Below are 25,364 nucleotides of genomic sequence, written 5' to 3' on the forward strand. Positions count from 1 at the left end.
GTGCGCGAGGAAGAAGAACCCGCTGGTGCGCGACGCGTTGCAGAGGTTCGTGGTTGCCGGCGGTGGTGCAGGTTGGATGCGTGGTGCTGCGGGAACTCGCGGTGGTCGGAAATGGAGTGATGGTGATGCAGTGGTGGCCGGCGAGGTGAGGAGGTGCGGCTGCCGTGGAGGGTGGAAGGAGAGGAGAAAATTAGGGTTAGGGTTTTGGAAGATGAAGATGATGACGTGGCAGGATCTGATTGGTTAATTTGGTGAGGGTAGGATTATGACACGTGGCTTGTTCTGGTTGGCTAATTTTAAGAGGTGGGGATTGCCACATGGCATAATCTGGTTGAGTGGAGTTTAAGTGGTAGGAGGGGTGCAACTTAGTGAAAACTGGGGGTGCAGAACAGGTTTTTGTGGTCCACTTGAGGGAGGAGTGTGCAAATAAAATCTGGGGGTGCATTTAGCTCCTGATTTATTCTTTTTCAGAATTTCTTGATTTTGGACTTATTTTGTAACTTTGAATATTTCAAAATCACACTATTAATTGACCAAAAATAAATTCCAGCTGCATTAACAAACATTAAAATATCCAATAATATTTTATGCAACTAAAATCAATTTTTACGTCACTTTTACCAAACTTACTCAATAAATCCAATAATCACAAATCCTAATTAAATCAATCTTTAAGCACAGAAAATTCAATTAAATCCCCAAATTTAAATATTAAATGAGGGCAAAAATTTGAACTCATCACACACCCACACTTATCCTTTTGCACTCCTGGGCAAAATTGAACAATATCAAAACTTTTTTCTGAGGTCTTTTATTCCATATTTTCAGTGGATTAAAGAAATGAATATCAATGGAAACATATCAATCTTCTAGAAATCATGTTGTCATGCACAAACAAATGGACAAAATTCTGTTTTTCACACATGAGTTAATCTTTGGAGTTTACAAGATAATCAACTATGAAAGAGAAACACTCAAGTTAAATATATATTTTCTCACCAAGATTCGCTCAAGTGTTTTGGCTTGTGTTTTCACTCAAAATACCCATGCAAGTAAACACTCTCAATGCTTAGCAAGACTCTAATATTCACAGCTTTCAGAAAACATGCATTCAAAAATCATGAGGACTTTTCACAGGTTATAATGAGGCCAAGGCAAAGGTAGGAAAAACTTTAGGATTTGTGTGTTTTTGAAATAGTAAGGAAGAAAGAGTTATGGAGCACAGTTTCAAAAACAATCTTTACTTCTTCTTCTTTTTTTTCTCTTTTATCCTTTGTTTCTCTTTTTCAGATTTTTCATTTCAACACTCTGTCATCAACAATTATTTTCCTTTTTGCCATTTTTACAACTTTGTGGGGGAAATACACACCCCCACACTTTATTCCTCAACCAATCTCAACATAATCCACTAACTCCTTCTTTCTCCCTAAGGTAAGGACAAACATGGTCTTTTTCTTTTTAAGGTTTAACAATATGCTCAAAACAAGAAAAAGATGTTTAAGCTCAAGGGGCTACCAATGGATCAATGTCATGGTTAGCTTATTTGGCCAAGTAGCTAAAAACAAGAAATGCCTCAGTCATATCAAATCATGCATGTTCGCCTAAGATGCAAAACAACAGAATCAAGCTAAACATTTGAGTACCAACAAGACATGAGCAAATCACACAAGAAAAATAGGAATGACACATGGTAGTTCATCCTTACAATAAAGCTCAAAACTCACAAGGTCAAAAACTCTTTCACAAAAGATTTATTCCAGAAACTCTCAAATCAACTCAATCAAGTAAATCACAGAAAACAATCCACTCATAGCACATGACTTTTATTTTCCCAGAATTATGACCGTTCCAATTAGTAAATCAAATCCAAAAATCCAATGTCAATATGTTTTATTGAAAACAGAAACTTCTTTTTTTTTTTTAAATAAAAACAAGCAGAAAACAAAATTAGAAAAGGAAAAACAGAAAAGGGGGGAAAATCTCCCCACACCCCCACACTTTATCCATGCATTGTCCTCAATGTATTCAATATGTATAAAAAGCAAAGAAAAAGTAGGAAGTGTACTTACCTCCTCAAGGTGGAAGGTATGAGGGAGAAGTCAAGTTCATCCCATCCATCGTCTTGTTCAGCATATCTTGATTTTCATTGAATATCCGAAGACGATGCCCATTAACTTTAAAAGTTCTTGCTGAAGATTCTTCCTTGATCTCCACTGCTCCATAAGGGAAGACTTCTGTAACAATGTATGGTCCTTCCCAAGTAGAACGCAACTTACCACTCATGTGACCAAGCTTGGATTTGTATAGTAACACCTTCTGGCCTACCTTGAAATCCTTTCTAGCCACAAGCTTTTGGTCATGGAACTTCTTGGTTTTCTCTTTGTAGAACTTTGAATTTTCATAGGCTGCTAGCCTAATCTCCTCTAGTTCTTGCAACTGAAGTTTTCGCTCATTTCCTGCTTCTTCCAAATCCAAGTTGCATGCTTTCACGGCCCAATAGGCCCGATGTTCAATCTCCACAGGTAGATGACAAGCCTTTCCAAAAACCACCCTGAAAGGTGACATACCTATAGGTGTTTTGTAGGCTGTCCTGTGTGCCCAAAGTGCTTCATCCAATCTTGTGGCCCAATCCTTTCGACTAGGCTTCACTACTTTCTCTAGTATCTTTTTAATCTCTCTGTTAGAGATCTCTACTTGTCCATTGGTTTGGGGGTGATATGGTGTAGCAATGCGATGTGTCACCCCATACTTCTTCAACATGTTCTCAAGTAGCCTATTACAGAAATGAGTCCCCTGGTCACTGATGATGGCCCGTGGTATCCCAAATCTGCAGAAAATGTTAGACCTGACAAAACTCATAACAACTCGAGAATCATTAGTCCTTGTAGCTATGGCTTCCACCCATTTGGAGACATAGTCTACAGCAAGCAAAATATAAGAAAACCCAAAAGAAGGAGGAAAAGGACCCATAAAATCAATACCCCAAATATCAAATACCTCACAATATAGCATGGGTTGTTGAGGCATTTCATCCCTTCTTGTAATGGATCTGGCTGCCCTTTGGCACTGCTCACAATTTTCATATACCCTCTGTGCATCTTTAAAAATAGTAGGCCAATATAATCCACAATCCAACACCTTCCTACCTGTTCTTTGTGTGCCATAATGTCCACCAAAAGGAGATGAATGACAGAACTCAAGCACATGAGGTATCTCGATATCTGGAACACACCTCCTTATGACTTGGTCACTACCAATGCGCCATAAGATTGGATCTTCCCAGATATAGTACTTTGCTCACTTTTTAGCTTGATTCTTTCATATTTGGAGAAGGAAGGAGGTATAGCAGAAACAACCAAATAATTAACAATGTCAGCAAACCAAGGTTCAGGAAACATACCTTTCACAGCAGTCAATGCTAGGAGGACTTCATCAGGAAAGTCATCCTTAATAGGAATGTTATCTTCTCCATTTTCAATCCTGCTAAGATGATCGGCTACTAAGTTATGTGTTCCACTTCTGTCTAGAATCTCAATGTCAAACTCTTGGAGCAGTAGCATCCATCTGATCAACCTTGGTTTCGAATCTGCTTTCTTCAGAAGGAATTTTAATGCTGCATGATCAGTATAAACAATTACCTTGGAACCAAGTATATACGGTTTGAATTTGTCCAAGGCAAACACAACAGCCAATAATTCCTTCTCAGTCGTGGTGTAGTTGGCTTGCGCTGTGTCCAACGTTTTGGAAGCATAATATATCACATGTGATAGCTTCCCATCTTTTTGTGCAAGCACCGCTCCTACTGCAAAGTTTGATGCATCACACATCAACTCGAACGATAATGTCCAGTCAGGTGGCTGGATGATAGGAGTGGTGGTAAGCGCCTTTTTCAATGTATCAAATGCATCTTTGCACCTCTCTCCAAAGTCAAATACTACATCCTTTTGCAACAAGTTGGAGAGAGGGTTGGCTATCTTGCTGAAGTCCTTGATAAACCTCCTGTAAAATCCTGCATGTCCAAGAAAAGATCGAACCTCTTTCACAGAAGAGGGGTAAGGCAATTGTGAAATAATATCAACTTTAGCAGGATCTACAGATATACCATTCTTGGAAACAACGTGACCTAAAACTATACCTTGTTCCACCATAAAATGACATTTTTCAAAATTTAGAACAAGGTTAGTTTCTTCACATCTCTCCAAGACTCTAGCAAGATTAGACAAGCAGTGATCAAAAGATGAACCATATACACTAAAATCATCCATAAAAACCTCAATACAATGCTCCAACAAATCTGTAAAAATACTCATCATACATCGCTGAAATGTTCCAGGAGCATTGCAAAGGCCAAATGGCATTTTCCTATAAGCATATGTACCGAATGGACAAGTAAAAGTAGTCTTATGTTGATCCTCTGGGGCAATACAAATCTGAAAATACCCAGAGAATCCATCAAGAAAACAGTAATGAGACTTACCTGCCAATCGATCTAACATCTGGTCCATGAATGGTAAAGGAAAGTGGTCCTTCCTGGTGGCCTGGTTTAGTCTTCTATAATCAATACAGACCCTCCAGCTATTCTGAATACGAGTAGGAATCAACTCATTCTTCTCATTCTTGACCACGGTGATCCCAGATTTCTTGGGGACCACATGTACAGGACTCACCCAAGTGCTGTCAGAAATGGGATATATAATACCTGCTTGTAGCAACTTGGTGACTTCTTTCTTTACAACCTCCATCAGCTGAGGATTCAGTCTCCTCTGAGGTTGCCTCACTGGCTTAGCATCCTCCTCCAAGAGTATTCTGTGCATGCAGAAAGAAGGACTAATACCAGGAATATCTGCCAAAGTCCAGCCTATTGCTCGCTTGTGATCTTTGATAACCTGCAATAGCTTTTGTTCCTGCTCGTCAGTAAGCAAGGCAGATATAATAACAGGGAGTTTCCCATCCCTCTCAAGATAAACATATTTCAAATGAGATGGTAAAGGTTTCAACTCCAAAGTGGGTGGCTGTTCCACAGATGGCAACATTTTATTGCCTAAGGTAATTTCAGCCACCTCAGCATCACACTTGGACGCCACAGAGGTATCAAATAGTGACACCGCGTCCTCAACATCACCTGTTTTACAATTTTCTCTTTGTCTAAAATTGAGCCCGAAATATTCGAAAAAGAAAAATCCAAAGAAGAAGAAAAACCAGATAAAACGTCCAAAAGTCCAAAAGCATAATTGTTTACTACATTACTCAGTAAATCAATACAAAACAAGGAATGGTCTTCAATTGGGTGCTTCATGGCTTCTAGCACGTTGAACTGCACCTTCTCATCTCCTATCTCCATAGTCAAGGATCCTGCATGCACGTCTATCTTGGTACGTGCTGTCATCATGAATGGTCTTCCTAAGATGATTGTGGTTGAACTCATTCCTTCATCATCCTTCATATCCAAGATGTAGAAATCTGCAGGAAAAATTAACTTGTCCACACGGACAAGCACATCTTCTAGCACACCTGCAGGGTTAACTGTGCTACGGTTGGCCAACTGAATGACCACACCAGTAGACTTAAGAGGTCCAAGATGAAGTGAAGTAAAAACAGATAAAGGCATTACATTAATGGAAGCTCCTAAATCTAACATAGCATTGTCAAACTTAGTACTACCTATAATGCAGGGAACAGAAAACATACCTGGATCCTTACACTTTTGCGGCATTCTGACTGCAGGCTTCTTAATTAAGCTAGAGACGTTTCTTCCCATGTTCACTACCTCTTTGTCCATAATACGCCTTTTATGTGTACATAATTCTTTGAGAAACTTGGCGTATTTAGGAATTTGTCTCACAGCATCCAACAAAGGAATGTTTATCTCCACTTTCTTGAAAGTATTCAGGATTTCTTTGTCTAACTCCTCCATCTTTTTAGTTTTTGGTTTCAAACGGTTTGGATAGGGAGGAGGAGGAGAATAAGGAGAAGGATTTTCAGAGGAAGTATTAGGGGATACCAACCTGGAGTTATCACTGGGTGCATGCAATTCAGATGTTGCTTGTGTTGCTTCATCTGATCTTCCTCTTTCATCATTAGGTACAACTTCATTGTCCTTATCTTCATCTTCTTGGGCATCCCCAAGACCTTGTATTTGCTTACCCGATCTTAAAGTAATAGCACTTACATTTTCGGGTTGATTACAGTTTGTGCAGGCAAATTGCTTGAGCCTTGTTGAGACTTCATCTGATTTAACTCATTTGCCATTTGTCCAATCTGATTTTGCAAATTCTGATTGGTTGCTTCCATTGTCTGTTTCAACTCATTGATTTGTCCCTTCATCATGTCAGCCATCATTTTCATCATTGCCTCCATGTTTGAATCACCAGAGGTTGCAGCTGGTTGTGGTTGTTGCCTCTGTTGAGGTGGAACATAGACTTGTTGGTGTTGAGGCTGTTGATTTCCCCATTTCTGGCCGGGATATTCCTTCCAATCTGGGTTGTACTTGTTGGAGGACAAATCATGGTTGTATTGCTGCCGAGGTGGTCTATTATTGCCATAGATGTTTGCAGCATATGCCTGAGGTTGTTCATTGTCTAACGTCCCTGTCTCTTTTAACATAGAACAAGCCTCTGTAGGATGATTAGTAGAAGCACAAATTCCGCATAAAGTAGAAGGGATAGGCTTTTTCTGTAAGTCTGTCAAGGTCCTTACCATGGCTGCTAAGTCATCCAACTTCCCTTCTAATTTCTTGTGATCTGCAACATATGAAGCTTCTACTCCATGGGTTCCCTTCAATAGAGTTATAGAATTACTCCTTGTGGAAAATTGTTGATGGTTCGACGCCATAGTTTCAATCAATTGTCTTGCATTTGTTGGCGTTTTGTCCACCAATGACCCTCCACTTGCAGCATCTATCATTTGTCTATCCATGATACTCAATCCCTCATAAAAGTATTGAATGAGGAGATGCTCGTTTATTTGGTGATGAGGATAGGAAGCACACAACTTTTTGAATCTCTCCCAATACTCGTGAAGACTTTCTCTTTCTTGTTGCCTTATGCCATAAATATCTTTGCGAATAGCAGCAACTCTAGATGCTGGAAAAAACTTTTCCAGAAATAATCTTTTCAGAGTCTCCCAAGTATTGATGGATCCTGGCGGAAGGCAGTATAACCAATTCTTAGCGGCATCTTGCAATGAGAATGGAAAAGCCTTAAGCTTGATATGTTCCTCTGTCACTGTTGTAGGTCTCATGGATGAACAAACAACATGAAATTCCTTCAAGTGATGGTATGGGTCTTCTCCTGCTAATCCATGGAATTTGGGTAAAAGATGGATCAACCCAGACTTAAGCTCGCATTCTCCATCTGGATATTGGATGCACATGTTTTGTGTAATTGCTGCATCCGGTGAAGCCAACTCTCTTATTGTTCTTTCTTCCATTCTATCTTCTTGAATTTCTGGTTCAGGTGATGGATCAGAAGATATGTTAATCACCGGAGGTGATTCTAGTGGTACACTTTCAGTGGTAGGTTCAGATGATGATGGTGCTCCTTCAGTAGAACACCTGAGTTCAAGTCTCCTACGTGATTTACGCAAGTTCCTTTCGAGTTCTGAATCAAGTTGATAAAATTGACCCGGATTGGCCCGAGTCATGCACTATGCAAGTCCACCTGAAAGTGTTTCCCTGTGTGTTTTTTTTTCTTCCTATTCTTGTTTTGGAGAAAGATTTCAAGAAAGAAATGAGTTAAGATGTCGTTGGGTCTACTCCCAGGAAAGAGAGGTGCGTCACAATGGACAACTTAAATACCAAGTCTTTCCTAGACAGAGTTTTCCAAACTAGTCTCAAAAATTTCTTAAAAGAAATTCTTAATCAAAACAAAAATAGAAATTTGCTTGGAGTATATTAACAGAAAACTAAGACTACAAAATAACAAACATATCAAACGTATATGCGTAAAATAAATAAAATAAATAAAAATAATAAATAAAATAAAATAAATAAAATAAAATAAAATAAATAAAAACAGAATCAAAATAAAAGAAATACTAACCGTATTCCCCGGTAACGGCGCCAAATTTGATATCGCTGTCGTTAGGCGATCAAATTACCACTACTTTAGCAACTTCAGTATTGCCAGTTTGTAGTGAAGAAAATAGTTAGGGTTAAGATAACCTGAGTCGTCTCACAACGAATACGGAATTGATCTCAAATATTTGATTCTCAAAAATGCAATTTAAAACTAGCAACTATAAAAATAGGGGGTTTTGATATGCAAAGAAAATGACACGGAAGATTGTAAACACAGTAATAGTAAATAGGTCAATTCCACTGCTTTTTCTAAATAAGATTCTTCATTGGTTATCTAGAGATTATTGTTAAATTAATTATTGTTGTTGATTTACAAATAAATCAATGTAAAGACTCAATTCATTTGTTGGCATCCTCACTTTTAATCAAAGTACAGTCTCAATTAAAAGTGAGAATTGTTTAGATTGTCCATAGTAAATTTAATCAAAGTACAGTCTCAATTAATTTTACTATGCCTAATCATGTCTATTCCTTTGTTTCTTTACCAAATAGAAAACTTAATTAATCAAAGTAAAGTCTTGACTAATTTTAGTTAAAGTAATTACCTCTAATCAAATTAAAGTCTCAATTATTGGCAAAAACTTATTTAATCAAATGAAAGTTTCTAAACAAAATCAAAGTAAAGTCTCAATTTAATTTAAAAACCTTTTAACTCATATGATTAGCATGCATGTAGATTTAAAATCATTATTTTCTATTCAATTAAGAAGCAAAGGACATAGATAAACAAAAACCACAACAATAATCAAAATAACAAAACATATAAATTCATCTAACCTTAGAATCCATTTAAGAAATTACAGTGGAATCAACCCTTAAAGCTTAGCCCTCCATGGCTTTGATGGAATACATGATAATATGATGAAAAGAAAATAAAAGAATGAGAGATGTGGTGGAGATGGTATCTGCCAAAACCAGAGAGTTCTAACTGTCTAAGCTGTAAGCTGTAAATTGTCAGTCCCTCTTCTGCTCCCTTAAGTCTCTTTATATAGGCTTCCACTGGACTTTGGGCTTTATCTGTCAGTTGCTAAAATCTTTTATTTTTATTTAATTAATTAGCAACTTAATTCCTGTCCAATTTCCAATTCTGCCCCTCTCATTTAAGCATTTTTACAAAATTGACCAGAATTTGACCAGAGTTTGACCAGTTTGACCAGAGTTGACCAGTTGACCAAATTTGACCAATTTGACTGTGCAATCAGAGGCTGACACGTGACGTAGAGTGCACTTTCCAGAATTAGGGTTTCACTCTCACACTCTTCTCCCTCCCTCGTGACGGCGGCTGCTCCGTTTTCCGGCGAGGTGGCGCGGCGCGGTGGTGGTGTGGAAGCTGCTGCAGTGGCCGTGAATCTGAAGGTGGTTGCCGTGGTTGCTTCGAACAGGTGCAGCGGTGACGGAACAAGCTTCGCGGAGGTCGTGCAGGAGATGGTGGTGTTCTGGTTCGCTCTCGGTGGCTGCCATGGCTGACGCGCTGTGGCTGATGATGGTTGTGCGTCGCTGCAGGTGCGGAGAAGGTTGTGCGCGAGGAAGAAGAACCCGCTGGTGCGCGACGCGTTGCAGAGGTTCGTGGTTGCGGCGGTGGTGCAGGTTGGATGCGTGGTGCTGCGGGAACTCGCGGTGGTCGGAAATGGAGTGATGGTGATGCAGTGGTGGCCGGCGAGGTGAGGAGGTGCGGCTGCCGTGGAGGGTGGAAGGAGAGGAGAAAATTAGGGTTAGGGTTTTGGAAGATGAAGATGATGACGTGGCAGGATCTGATTGGTTAATTTGGTGAGGGTAGGATTATGACACGTGGCTTGTTCTGGTTGGCTAATTTTAAGAGGTGGGGATTGCCACATGGCATAATCTGGTTGAGTGGAGTTTAAGTGGTAGGAGGGGTGCAACTTAGTGAAAACTGGGGGTGCAGAACAGGTTTTTGTGGTCCACTTGAGGGAGGAGTGTGCAAATAAAATCTGGGGGTGCATTTAGCTCCTGATTTATTCTTTTCAGAATTTCTTGATTTTGGACTTATTTTGTAACTTTGAATATTTCAAAATCACACTATTAATTGACCAAAAATAAATTCCAGCTGCATTAACAAACATTAAAATATCCAATAATATTTTATGCAACTAAAATCAATTTTTACGCCACTTTTACCAAACTTACTCAATAAATCCAATAATCACAAATCCTAATTAAATCAATCTTTAAGCACAGAAAATTCAATTAAATCCCCAAATTTAAATATTAAATGAGGGCAAAAATTTGAACTCATCACCAAGACATAACAAAGATGATTTAAAATTAGAAGAATTTCCATCTTCCTTTCTCTCTCTCCGTTAAGGTTGATTGGAAGGAGAGGAAGATGATGAATTCAAATGCATTAGAGTGTGAAGTTTGTGTTGTTCAGTTTAAGTGGATTAAAGGTGAAAGAGGGTGGATTTAGCGTAATGTTTGTTAAACTTTGTGAGTGATTTGATGGATGTGATAGATTAAAAATTATATTTAAACCAAGGAAAAACAAGATTACCAAATTGCCCTTTATTTTAAAATGATTAAAAATTATCATTGTATAAGTTTGATTTGTTATAGAAAAAATATTAATATGTATGAATGAAAATAAAAATAGTCTATTAAAAGAATATTTAAAAAATAATGTGATACAAAATTCTAAAATTAATAGTTACTTTATAAATCTTATTTTATAACAATTTTAAAATTTTGGTTATTAATTATTATTATAAAAATAATTTCAACAGTCATATTTTTACATCATTTTCATAATTAAGCTGAAAAATAAATTACGGATATAATTGTAATCTTCAAATCACCCTCAAATCATTGCATAACACAGATGATTTAAAATTAGAAGAATTTCCATCTTCCTTTCTCTCTCTCCGTTAAGGTTGATTGGAAGGAGAGGGAGATGATGAATTCAAATGCATTAGAGTGTGAAGTTTGTGTTGTTCACTTTAAGTGGATTAAAGATGAAAGAGGGTGGATTTAGAGTAATGTTTGTTAAAGTTGTGAGTGATTTGATGGATGTGATAGATTAAAAATTATATTTAAATCAAGGAAAAACAAGATTGCCAAATTCTCCTTTATTTTAAATATGATTAGAAATTATCATTATATAAGTTTGATTTGTTGGAGAAAAAAATATTAATATGCATAAATGAAAATAACATATTTCATTAAAACAATATTTATAAAATAATGTGATAAAAATTTTAAAATTAATAGTTACTTTATATATCTTATTTTATAACGATTTTAAAATTTTGGTTATTAATTATTATTATAAAAATAATTTCAACAGTCATATTTTTAAATCATTTTCGTAATTAAGTTGAAAAATAAATTACGGATATAATTATAATCTTCATATCACCCTCAAATCATTGCGTAACATATATGACTCAAAAATCGAGGAATTTCCATATTTCTTCCCATCTCTCTCTGCCAAAGTTGATTGGAGAGGTAGAGGATGATGAATTCAAGTGGATTAGAAATTGAAGTTTGTGTTGTTCACTTTAAGTGGATTAAAGGTGTAAGAGCGTGAATTTAGAGTAAAGTTTGTTAAAGTTTGTGAGTGATTTGATGCATGTGATACATTAAAAATTATATTTAAACCAAGGAAAAACAAGATTACCAAATTGTCCTTTATTTTAAAAATGATCAAAAATTATAATTGTATAAGTTTGATTTGTTGTAGGAAAAAATATTAATATGTATGAATGAAAATAAAATAGTTTATTAAAAAATATTTATAAAAAAAGTAATAAAACATTTTATAATTAATAATTACTTTTTAAACCTTATTTTAGAAAAGTTTCAAATTTTCGTTATTAGTTATTCTTGTAAAAATAATTTGAAAAGTAATATTTTTATATCATTTTCATAATTAAGCTGAAAAATAAATTGCGGACATAATTGTAATCTTGATATCACCCTCAAACCAATACATAACACAAATGATTTAAAATTAGAAGAATTTCCATCTTCCTTTCTCTCTCTCCGTTAAGGTTGATTGGAAGGAGAGGGAGATGATGAATTCAAATGCATTAGAGTGTGAAGTTTGTGTTGTTCACTTTAAGTGGATTAAAGATGAAAGAGGGTGGATTTAGAGTAATGTTTGTTAAAGTTTGTGAGTGATTTGATGGATGTGATAGATTAAAAATTATATTTAAATCAAGGAAAAACAAGATTGCCAAATTCTCCTTTATTTAAAAAATGATTAAAAATTATCATTGTATAAGTTTGATTTGTTGTAGAAAAAAAATATTATTATGTATGAATGAAATAAAATAGTTTATTAAAAAAATATTTATACAAAAATGTAATAAAACATTTTATAATTAATAATTACTTTTTAAACCCTATTTTGGAACAATTTTCAAATTTTCGTATTAAGTATTTTTGTAAAAGTAATTTCAAAAGCCATATTTGTATATCATTTTCATAATTAAGCTAAAAAATAAATTGCGGACATAATTGTAATCTCGATATCACCCTCAAACCATTGCATAAAAGATGATTGCAAAATAGGGGAATTTTCATCTTCCTTCACCTCTCTCTTTGTCAAAGTTGATGGGAGGGAGAGGGAGATGATGAATTCGAGTGGATTAAAGTGTGAAGCATGTCTTTTTCATTTTAAGGGGATTAAAGGTGAAAGAGGCTGCATTTAGAGTAAAGTTTGATAAACTTTGTGAGTCATTTTATGGATGTGATAGATTAGAAATTATATTTAAATCAAGCAAAAACAAGATTACCAAATTGTCCTTTATTTTAAATATGATTAGAAATTATCATTATATAAGTTGATTTGTTGTAGAAAAAAATATTAATGTGCAGAAATGAAAATAACATATTTCATTAAAACAATATTTATAAAATAATGTTATAAAAAGTTTTAAAATTAATAATTACTTTTAAATCTTATTTTATAACAATTTAAAAATCTTCTTTATGAATTATTATTTTAAAAATAATTTCAAAAGCCATATTTTACATCATTTTCATAATTAAGCTGAAAAATAAATTGCGGATATAATTGTAATCTTCATATCACCCTCAAATCATTTCATAACAGATATGACTCAAAAATCGAGGAATTGCCATCTTTCTTCCCATCTCTCTCCCAAAGTTGATTGAAGAGAGAGGGGGACGATGAATTCAAGTGGATTAGAAATTGAAGTTTGGGTTGTTCACTTTAAGTGAATTAAAGGTGTAAGATCGTGAATGTAGAGTAAAGTTTGTTAAAGTTTGTGAGTGATTTGATGGATGTGATAGATTAAAAATTATATTTAAACAGTGGAAAAACAAGATTACCAAATTGTCCTTTATTTTAAAAATGAATAAAAATTATCATTGTATAGGTTTGATTTGTTGCAGAAAAAATATTAATATGTATGAATGAAAATAAAATATTTTATTAAAAATATATTTATAATGTAATGTAATAAAACATTTTCTAATTAATAATTAAGTTTTAAACCTTATTTTGGAACAATTTTCAAATTTTCGTATTAATTATTATAGTAAAAAAATTTCAAAAGCCATATTTTTACATCATTTTCATAATTAAGTTGAAAAATTAATTGCGGACATAATTGTAATGTTGATATCACCCTCAAACCATTGCATAAAAGATGATTGCAAAATAGGGGAATTTTCATCTTCCTTCACCTCTCTCTCTGTCAAAGTTGATGGGAGGGAGAGGGAGATGATGACTTCAAGTGGATTCAAGTGTGAAGCATGTCTTTTTCACTTTAAGGGGATTAAAGGTGAAAGAGGCTGCATTTAGAGTAAAGTTTGATAAAGTTTTTGAGTGATTTGATGGATGTGATAGATTAGAAATTATATTTAAATCAAGGAAAAACAAGATTACCAAATTGTCCTTTATTTTAAATATGATTAGAAATTATCATTATATAATTTGATTTGTTGTAGAAAAAATATTAATATGCAGAAATGAAAATAACATATTTCATTAAAACAATATTTATAAAATAATGTAATAAAAAATTTTAAAATTAATAATTACTTTTTAAATCTTATTTTATAACAATTTAAAAAGCTTCGTTATGAATTATTATTTTAAAAATAATTTCAAAAGCCATATTTTTACATCATTTTCATAATTAAGCTGAAAAATAAATTGCGGATATAATTGTAATCTTCATATCACCCTCAAATCATTGCAAAACAAATATGACTCAAAAATCGAGTAATTTCCATCTTTCTTCCCATCTCTCTCTGCCAAAGTTGATTGGAGAGAGAGAGGGATGATGAATTCAAGTGGATTAGAAATTGAAGTTTGTGTTGTTCATTTTAAGTGGATTAAAGGTGTAAGAGCGTGAATTTAGAGTAAAGTTTGTTAAAGTTTGTGAGTGATTTGATGGATGTGATAGATTAAAAATTATATTTAAACCAAGGAAAAACAAGATTACGAAATTGTCCTTTATTTTAAGAAAGATTAAAAATTATCATTGTATAAGTTTGATTTGTTGCAGAAAAATATATTAATATGTATGAATGAAAATAAAATATTTTATTAAAAATATATTTATAAAATAATGTAAAAAGAATTTTATAATTAATAATTACTTTTAAACCTTATTTTATAACAATTTTAAAATTTTCGTCATTAATTATTTTTGTAAAAGTATTTTAAAAAGCCATATTTTTACGTCATTTTCATAATTAAGCTGAAAAATAAATTGCGGACATAATTGTAATCTTCAAATCACCCTCAAACCATTGCATAACAGAGACGATTGAAAAATAGAGGAATTTCCATCTCCCTTCACCTCTCTCCGTCAAGGTTGATTGGAGGGAGATGGAGATGATCAATTCAAGTGGATTAGAGTGTGAAGCTTGTCTTGTTCAGTTTAAGGGGATTAAAGGTGAAAGTGAGAGGATTTAGTTAAAGTTTGTGAATGATTTGATGGATGTTATAGATTAAAAATTATATTTAAATCAAGAAAAACAAGATTACCAAATTGTCCATTATTTTAAATATGATTAAAATTATCATTATATAAGTTTGATTTGTTGTAGAAAAAATATAAATATGTATAAATGAAAATAACATATTTCATTAAAATATATTTATAAAATAATTTAATAAAATTTTTTATAATTACTAATTACTTTTTAAACCTTATTCCATTACAATTTTAAAATATTCGTTATTAATTATTTTTGAAAAAATAATTTCAAAAGGCATACTTTTACATCATTTTCATAATTAAGCTGAAAAATAAATTGCGAACATAATACTAATCTTTATATCACCCTCAAATGTATAAATGAAAATAACATATTTAATTAAAAAATATTTATAAAATAATTTAATAAAATTTTTTATAATTACTAATTACTTTTTAAACCTTATTCCATTACAATTTTAAAATATTCGTTATTAATTATTTTTGAAAAAGTAATTTCAAAAGGCATATTTTTACATCATTTTCATAATTAAGCTGAAAAATAAATTGCGAACATAATAGTAATCTTTATATTACCCTCAAATCATTGCATAACAAAGATGATTGAAAAATAGAGGAATTTTCATCTTCCTTCCCCCTCTCTTCATCAAGGTTGATTGGAAGGAGAGGGAGATGATCAATTCATGTGGATTAGACTGTGAAGTTTTGTTTGTTCACTTTAAATAGATTAAAGGTGAAAGAGGGTGGTTTTAGAGTAAAGTTTGTTAAAGTTTGTGAGTGATTTCATGGTGTGATAGATTGGTGGAGTGATATGTTTCCATTGGTGGAGTTCACGTACAATAATAGTTACCATTACAGCATTGGAATGGCACCATATGAGGCATTGTACGGTAGGAGATGTAGAACTCCATTGTGTTGGCAACAGGACCTGGCATTAGTGGTCAAAGCAAGAGCTTAAGATTTCAAATTTGGCAAAGGAACCCAGTTTAGGGGAGATGTAATCGTTGTTTTATTCTGTATTTCAATAATGTACAATGAAATGTATGAAACTGGATACATGTCTGTGATATTCTGTCAATTTTCGTGTTTTCTAGAAATTTTTCAGAAACCGCCTGGCAGGCATTGAAAGTCGCCAGGCGGCTCATGCTATTTTTGTGATGTTTGTGGGTTCCAGAGATGGGACCGCCTGGAGGCACTACCCGACCTACCAAGCGACGCTTGGAGACTTACCAGTTTTTTGGGTTTTTGCTTGAACTGCCTAGCGGTAATGATCAACCGTCGACGCGAACCTTTCCCCTCGTTTTTGGTATTTTTGAGGTCTTAGGATGATTCTGTTCGGGAGAAAAGCTAGCCAAATCCTTAAAAAGTAGATTAGATAACATAATGTTGGTAAACATCACGAAATTGATGGGGGAATCAGATGGAACATAGTAGATATTCTAGGGTTGATTATGTAGGATCATTTCGATTTGTCATGTGTTAATTAGTGATTGTTGTTGGGATGGTGTGTTAGGAATTTTAGGAATTGGACCCTGATTATGAATACCTGAGTGCATCCATTAGGTAGTGAATCGGATTTCGATCAGAAAAGCTGGAGTTGGATGGAGCTGCTGGTGCGGGAATTCTGGGAAATTACTAGAAATGTGAGTACCGCCTGGCGGCACGAGACTTGCCGCCAGGTGCCAGCGCAGTGGCAGTGCTGCTGCGAGGTTGTGATGACATGCATTGGGTTAGGTTCTGTTTCAGTTTTATTGGATTCTGTGAGAATTGAGGAAATTGGATGATGGAGTTCTTGGACATGAACTACAGAGGTTGGGAATATTTTAGGAGGAGTGATATTAGTTAATATAGGTCTTGCTTATATTATGTCACAGTAAGAAATTTCGACCTGAATAAGTGGGTGCAAGGGGTTTAGAGACTTGAACAATTGTTGTGAATGAGAGTGTAAATACAAGGTACCATTAGAAAGGGGATTGAGTCAAGAATGGCTGAAATGGCTAGAAGTAAGTGTAGGAAGCAACATAGGGAAGTGCATGGTGATATGGTAGTGCTGAATAAGGTTGAATCTGAGGAAAACCAAGTTGTGTCCTTATGTGGTTAAGTATGAATGAAAAGTAGGGAGCTGGATGGCAAGTTAACCACTGGAAAAGGCAAAACCGTAAACTGGAGAAGGAGCTTAATTTGTGATGCTTATATTATAGGTCAACTTGTGCAGATTGGTACCGAACTAGTATAGCGACAGTACTGATATGGCGCCCAACGAGGACTGGTAAACCGCCAGGCAAGAGCCACAGTGTCAGCGAGGTCTGGTGCGATTCCGCTTGGCGGTGAATGGGGTTACACTAGGCGATTGCGGTGAAATTAGTGAAGTTTGAACGTGGATGCGCCTGGCGGTGTGAACTGTTCCGCCAGGCGGTGTCTTCAACTGTTGATGGTTTTGAGGCACTTGGCGCCTGACGATACGTGTCCTCTGCCAGGCGGTTTGGAAGCTGTAGCGCCTAGCGATACGTGTCCCCCGCTAGGCGGTTTGACTGTTGTAGGTCCTAGTTGTTGGACTTTATAGGAGTGATCTATAAGGCTTTTGGGGATTCTTCAAAGGTAAGATTGTTGAGTTCCTTGAGTTGAGCTTAGAATGGCATCCCTCGAGTTGAGCTCGGGATGGCGGATGAACGCGAGGAACCCTTGAGTTGAGCTCGGGTTGGCGAGTGTTGCCGGTGTGAGTGTGTTGGTTGTGGCCAGTACGGATTGGTCTAGATAGATTGCCCTCCTCGGTAAATAGTTGACGAGTTTGGTAGTCTTGGGACGTTACAGACTATGTTCGTATTTGGGAACTCCACTTGGCGTTACGGTGTATAATCCGAGTCAATGGTTCCCGCACGTGCCTTATCGTAGAAAAAATATGAAAATTTATAAATGAAAGTAAGGTATTTTAATAAAAAAAATATTTAAAAGATAATGTAATAAAAATTTATAATGAAAAATTATTTTTTAAACATTATTTTATATCAATTTTCAAATTTTCGTTATTTTTACATCGTTTTCATAATTATGCTAAAAAATAAATTGCGTACATAATTATAATCTTGATATCACGCTTAAACCATTGCATGACAGACATGATTGAAAAATAGAGGAATTTCCCTCTTCTTTTCGTCTCTCTCCCTCATCGTTGATTGGAGGGAGAGGGATAGGTTGAATTCAGGTGGATTAGAGTGTGAAACTTGTCTTGTTCACTTTAAAGGGATTAAAGGTGTAAGTGAGTGGATTTAAAGTAAAATTTGTTGATGTTTGCGAGTGATTTGATGGATGTGATACATTAAAAATTATATTTAAATCATAAAAAACAAGATTACCTAATTGTACTTTATTTTAAAAATAATTAAAAATTATCATTATATAAGTTTGATTTATCGTAGAAAAAATATGAAATGTATAAATGAAAGTAAGATATTTTAATAAAGAAATATTTAAAAGATAATGTCATAAGAAAATTTATAATTACAACTTACTTTTTAAACCTTATTTTATAACAATTCTCAAATTTTGTTATTAATTATTTTTGTAAAAATAATTTCAAAAGCCATATTTTTACATCATTTTCATAATTAAGCTGAAAAATAAATTCTATACATAATTGTAATCTTGATATCACCCTTAAACCAAGACATAACAGTGATGATCTCAAAATAGAAGAATATCCCTCTTCGTTCCCCTCTCTCCCTCAAGGTTGATTGGATTGACAAGGAGAGGATGACATCAAATGGATTACAGTGTGAAGTTTGTGTTGTTCACTTTAAGTGGATTGAAGATGAAGTGGGTTGATTAAGATTATAGTTTGTTAAAGTTTGTGAGTAATAGATTAAAAATTATATTTAAATCATAAAAACAAGATTACCAAATTCTACTTTATTTTAAAAGTAATTAAAAATTATTATTATATATGTTTGATTTATCGTAGAAAAAATATGAAAATGTATAAATGAAAATAACATATTTTAATAAAAAAATATTTAAAAGATAATGTAATAAAAAATTTATAATTAAAAATTACTTTTTAAACCTTATTTTATAACACTTCTCAAATTTTTGTTATTAATTATTTTTGTAAAAATAATTTAAAAAGCCATTTTTTTACATCATTTTTATAATTAAGGTGAAAAATAAATTGCGGACATAATTGTAATGTTGATATCACCCTTAAACCAAGACATAACAGAGTTGATCTAAAATAGAAGAATATCCCTCTTCGTTCCCCTCTCTCTCCCTCAAGGTTGATTGGATTGACAGGGAGATGATGACATCAAGTGGATTACAGTATGAAGTTTGTGTTGTTCACATTAAGTGGATTAAAGATGAAAGTGGGTTGATTAAGATTATAGTTTGTTAAAGTTTGTGAGTGATTTGATGGATGTTATAGATTAAAAATTATATTTAAATCCAACAAAAACAAGATTACCAAATTGTACTTTATTTTAAAAGTAATTTAAAATTATTTTTATATAAGTTTGATTTATCGTAGAAAAAGTATGAAAATGTATAAATCAAGTAACATATTGCAATAAAAAATATTTAAAAGATAATGTAATAAAAAATTTATAGTTCAAATTATTTTTTAAACATTATTTGATAACAATTTTGAAATTTTCGTTATTTTTACATCGTTTTCATAATTACGCTAAAATATAAATTGCGTACATAATTGTAATATTTATATCATCCTCAAACCATTGCATAACAGACATAAATAGAGGAATTTCCATCTTCCTACCCTCTCTCTGTCCCTCATTGTTGATTGGAGGGAGAGAGATAGGATGAATTCAAGTGGATTAGAGTGTGAAGCTTATCTTTTCACTTTAAGGGGATTAACGGTGAAAGTGATTGGATTTAGAGTAAAGTTTGTTGATGTTTGTGAGTGATTTGATGCATGTGATAGATTAAAAATTATATTTAAATCATAAAAAAAAATTATCAAATTCTACTTTATTTTAAAAATAATTAAAAATTATCATTATATAAGTTTGATTTATCGTAGAAAAATATGAAAATGTATCAATGAAAGTAACATATTTTAATAAAAAAAAGGTATTTAAGAGATAGTGTAATAAAAAAATTTATAATTAAAATTACTTTTAAACATTATTTTATAACAATTTTCAAATTTTCGTTAATAATTAGTTTTGTAAAAATAATTTGAAAAGTCATATTTTTAAATCATTTTCATAATTAAGCTGAAAAATAAATTGTGTACATAATTGTAATCTTGATATCACCCTTAAACCAAGACATAACAGAGATGATCTAAAAATAGAGGAATATCCTTCTTCCTTCCCCTCTCTCCCTCAAGGTTGATTGGATTGACAGAGAGAGGATGACATCAAGTGGATTATAGTGTGAAGTTTGTGTTGTTCACTTTAAGTGGATTAAAGATGAAAGTGGGTTGATTAAGATTATAGTTTGTTAAAGTTTGTGAGTGATTTGATGGATGTGATAGATTAAAAATTATATTTAAATCAACAAAAACAAGATTACTAAATTGTACTTTATTTTAAAAATAATTAAAAATTATTATTATATAAGTTTTATTTATCGTAGAAATAATATGAAAATGTATAAATGAAAGTAACATATTTTAATAAAAAAAATTTAAATAATAATAAAATAAAAAATTTATAATTAAAAATTATTTTTAAACATTATATGATAACAATTTTTAAATTTTCGTTATTTTTACATCCTTTTCATAATTATGCTAAAATATAAATTGCGTACATAATTGTAATCTTGATATCAGTCTCAAACCATTGTATAATAGACATAAATAGAGAAATTTCCATCTTCCTACCCTCTCTCTCCCTCATCGATGGTTGGAGGGAGAGAGATATGATGAATTCAAGTGGATTAGAGTGTGAAAATTATCTTTTTCACTTTAGGGGGATTAACAGTGAAAATGAGTGGATTTAGAGTAAAGTTTATTGATGTTTGTGAGTGATTTGATGGATGTGATAGATTAAAAATTATATTTAAATCATAAAAAAAAAGATTACCAAATTGCACTTTATTTTAAAAATAATTAAAAATTATCATTATATCAGTTTAATTTATTGTAGAAAAAATGAAAATGTATAAATGAAAGTAAGATATTTTAATAAAGAAATATTTAAAAGATAATGTCATAAGAAAATTATAATTAATAATTACTTTTTAAACATTATTTATAACAATTCTCAAATTTTCGTTATTAATTATTTTTGTAAAACTAATTTCAAAAGCCATATTTTTACATCATTTTCGTAATTAAGCCGAAAAATAAATTGTGTACATATCTGTAATCTTGATATCACCCTTAAACCAATACATAACAGAGATGATTTGAAAATAGAAGAATATCTCTCTTCTTACCCCGCTCTCTCCATCAAGGTTGATTGGATTGACAGGGAGAGGAGGACATCAAGTGGATTACAGTGTGAAGTTTGTGTTGTTCACTTTAAGTGGATTAAAGATGAAAGTGGGTTGATTAAGATTATAGTTTGTTAAAGTTTGTGAGTGATTTGATGGATGTGATAGATTAAAAATTATATTTAAATCAAAGAAAGACAAGATTACCAAATGTACTTTAGTTTAAAAATAATTAAAAATTATTATTATATAAGTTTGATTTATCGTAGAAAAAATATGAAAATGTATAAATGAAAGTAACATATTTTAATAAAAAAATATTTCAAAGATATGTAATAAAAAATTTATAATTATAAATTATTTTCGTTAACAATTTTTAAATTTTCGTTATTCTTACATCGTTTTCATAATTATGCTAAAATAAAAATTGCGTACATAATTGTAATCTTGATATCATCCTCAAACCATTGCATAACAGACATAAATAGAGGAATTTCCATCTTCCTACCCTCTCTCTACCTCATCGTTGATTGGAGGGAGAAAGATAGGATGAATTCAAGTGGATTAGAGTGTGAAGCTAATCTTTTTCATTTTAAGGGATTAACGGTGATAGTGAGTGGATTTAGAGTAAAGTTTGTTGAAGTTTGTGAGCGATTTGATGGATGTGATAGATTAAAAATTATATTTAAATCATAAAAAACAAGATTACTGTTATGAATTAATTGTCGTCCATTGATTTATAACAATCACTCATATGATTGATAATCATATTATGCATTACTCTTTATGTAATATTTTGTATTTACTATTTGATTTCATATCCTTTCTAGGTTACCATGTTGTATCTATAAATAGAACAGGTTCTATCAGTAATAAGACACACATACAAACAGAAGTTGCTCCCTACTCTCTCATTCTCTATTCTTCCTCTCCTTTGTCTCTCTCTTATTACCTTTATTTTATAACACATTATCAGCACGAGGGTTATCCAACTGAGCGTGAGGCATATTTTTTTTCTTCCTAAGAACAACGCTCTACATTCCTCAACTGAGGTTCTTTCTAATCTTTTCTCATTCACAAACTTTATCTTATATTTTTTTTATGTAATGATAATTGTTTGATTTATTTTTTCTCTGTCATATTATTATTATTATTATTTGATTTTAATAATTTCATACATGAAATTTGATTATATTAATATTTTATGTGCTAGTTCTAAAACATGTCAAATATTGCAAAGCTTGAATTTGAGGCCCTTAATATTTCAGGGGAGAATTATTTATCATGGATTTTAGATGCTGAAATTCATCAAGATGCAATGGGTCTGGGTGATGCTATTAAAGGAGGAAATAAAGCATCTGAACAAGATAAAGCTAAAGCTATGATTTTCCTTCGTCGCCATCTTTATGAAGGGTTGAAAATTGAATATCTTACTGTAAAAGACCCTTCTGTATTATGGAAAAATTTAAAAGAAAGATATGACCACCAGAAAACTGTGATTTTGCCAAAAGCTCGTTATGATTGGATGCATTTACGGTTACAAGATTTTAAAACTGTAAGTGAATATAATTCCGCAATGTTTAAAATTATTTCTCAATTGACTCTATGTGGAGAAAGAATTACTGATGGGGATATGTTGGAAAAAACATTCTCAACTTTTCATGCAACTAATTTGCTTTGCAGCAACAATATCGTGAAAAGGTTTTCACAAATATTCTGAATTGATTTCATGCCTTCTTGTGGCTGAACAAAATAATGAGCTCTTGATGAAAAATCATGAGGCGTGACCAACTAGTTCTGCTCCATTCCCAGAAGTGAATGCAGCAACATCTGATCCATATAATCATGGACGAGGTCAAGACCATAATAATAATCGAGGTTGTAATTTTGGTCGTGGTCGTGTTATTAGTCATGGTCGTGGACATGGTTATAAAGGAAATTTCAAAGAGAAACTTCATCAACAGAAGTGGAACAAGAATATGAAAAGGAAAAAGAAAGGGGTGAAAATAATGGAAAAAAGGCTGAAATATATGTTATCGTTGTGGCAGTAAAGGTCATTGGACCCGTGCCTCTTATACACCAAAGCATCTTGTTGAACTTTACCAAGAATCACTTAAAAAGAAGAATATAGAAACACATTTTGCTTATGAAGATGGTGATTCTGATTATGGTCATATGGATACTACTCATCTTGATATTGGTGATTTCTTTTCTAAACCCGATGGAAGCATTGATCGCCTTATTGGTGATGAGAGTGTTAGAAAATAGTTTTATTTTATTTTATATTATGTTATTAAATTTTAAGACAATGTTTTATATTTAATTCATGTTGCTTTTATATGTATAAGTTTTTATGTTTTATGAATAAAATCCTAAATTTTAATTTTATTTTATTTTGTCTCCTCTTACAAAGTAATCTCTAGTATTTATATTTATGTTTATATGAAGAATGAATATTGGCATTAACACCAATGATGAGGATCTGTGCCTTGCTGATAGTACAACAACTCATACAATTCTCAAGAGTAATAAATATTTCTCTTGTTTGGTGATGCAAGAAGTCAATGTTAGTACTATTTCTTGTACTACAAATATAATTGAAGGCCCTAAAAGAGCTATAGTACTTCTACCAAGAGGTACAAGATTGTGATGACTTCTTCTTGTCTCCATTGAAGCTTGCATGAAGAATGGAGGCTCCATTGATGGTGTTGGATGCGGAAGCATGAAGGAAAGAAGCTTAAGGTGTTTGGTTTGGTGTAGGTGAAAGGATTCTTAAGAGAGGTGAGGCCAACTCCTAAGGAAGAAGACTAGAGTAAACTAGAGAAGAGTTTACTCTAAGGTGAGCTCAAAGAGATTTGTGCACAAATTTGGGCAGCAATTCATTACTCAATTTCAAGCTGAAAAATACATCTCCTAAGCCTTCTATTTATAGGCTAAAATGAGACCAAGGAGTCTCCAAAAAGTGGAGGGAAAAGGAGTCTAGAAAGTTGAATTTTGGAGCCAAAAAGGAGCATGTGGAGGTGTGACTTGCCACCTAAGCAAGTCACACTTGTCTTGCCATGGGAAGCTAACTCTCATCCAAAGAGAGCAAGTTTGAGAAGCTTCTAGGCTTTTCTAGAGTAGACACACTACTCTTGGCCCATTTGGCTCAATTACCCTTTTTGGTCCAAAATTACTTTTAAAGCCTAATTTCCTCTAAGGCCCAATACATGGCCCAAAGAAAACCCTATTCTACTGGGCCTAAAATACAAAGCCCAAAAGTTAAATTCTAATCTAATATTTAAACAATTTTGGCCCAAAAGATAAGAGCTTGGGCCCTCTTAACAGTTGAGGACCACTCTTCTTGTCTGCATTTGGCCAAGGCTGGCGTTTGTCATCAGATTGCATATTAAAAATGCATTTTATTCTCCTAAGTCTAATAGAAACTTATTATGTTTCAAGGATATTCGTCTAAATGGATATCATATTGAGACAAATAATGAAGGAGATGTTGAATATCTTTATATCACTCAAATTGTGTCAAATAAAAATGTGTATTGGAGAAATTATCAACCTTCTCTTATGGCTTGTACTACACATATATTAATGCGATTGAGAAGCATGTTATTGTAAGCCAGAAGCTTACAAATAAGAATGAATTTCTTCTTTGGCATGATCGGTTGGGTCATCCTGGACATATCATGATGCGAAAAATAGCTGAAACTCATGTGGACATCCACTTAAAAGTCAAAAGCTTCTTCAATCCAATGATTTCTCATGTACTGCATGTTCGCAAGGAAGTTGATAATAAGACCATCACCAGAAAAAATTAGAAATGAGTCAATCTCATTTTTAGAACGAATACAAGGTGATATTTGTGGTCCAATACACCCACCATGTGGATCATTTAGATATTTCATGGTATTAATTATTGTGTCCACTAGATGGTCACATATTTGTTTACTATCAACTCGAAATCA

General features: G+C 33.0%; 1 protein-coding gene across 1 annotated transcript; it reads left to right on the forward strand.

Moving 5' to 3' along the window:
- Nucleotides 1-22,627: 22,627 nt before the first annotated feature.
- LOC114171172 lies at nucleotides 22,628-23,130 on the forward strand. The gene is made up of 2 exons (XM_028056380.1): nucleotides 22,628-22,960; nucleotides 23,089-23,130. Exons 1-2 carry the CDS (start codon nucleotides 22,628-22,630, stop codon nucleotides 23,128-23,130), a joined length of 375 nt encoding a protein of 124 aa, XP_027912181.1.
- The last annotated feature ends 2,234 nt before the right edge of the window (nucleotides 23,131-25,364 follow it).

Source organism: Vigna unguiculata, unplaced genomic scaffold (assembly GCF_004118075.2).
Source record: "Vigna unguiculata cultivar IT97K-499-35 unplaced genomic scaffold, ASM411807v1 contig_122, whole genome shotgun sequence".
Lineage (NCBI taxonomy): Eukaryota > Viridiplantae > Streptophyta > Magnoliopsida > Fabales > Fabaceae > Vigna > Vigna unguiculata.

Excerpts from the sequence above, each read along its gene's own strand:
- LOC114171172 (XM_028056380.1), top strand. The coding sequence starts at position 22,628 with ATGTCAAATATTGCAAAGCTTGAATTTGAGGCCCTTAATATTTCAGGG. Across the intron at positions 22,961-23,088 it reads GGTTACAAGATTTTAAAACT|CAACAATATCGTGAAAAGGT; the intron begins GTAAGTGAATAT and ends TTTGCTTTGCAG.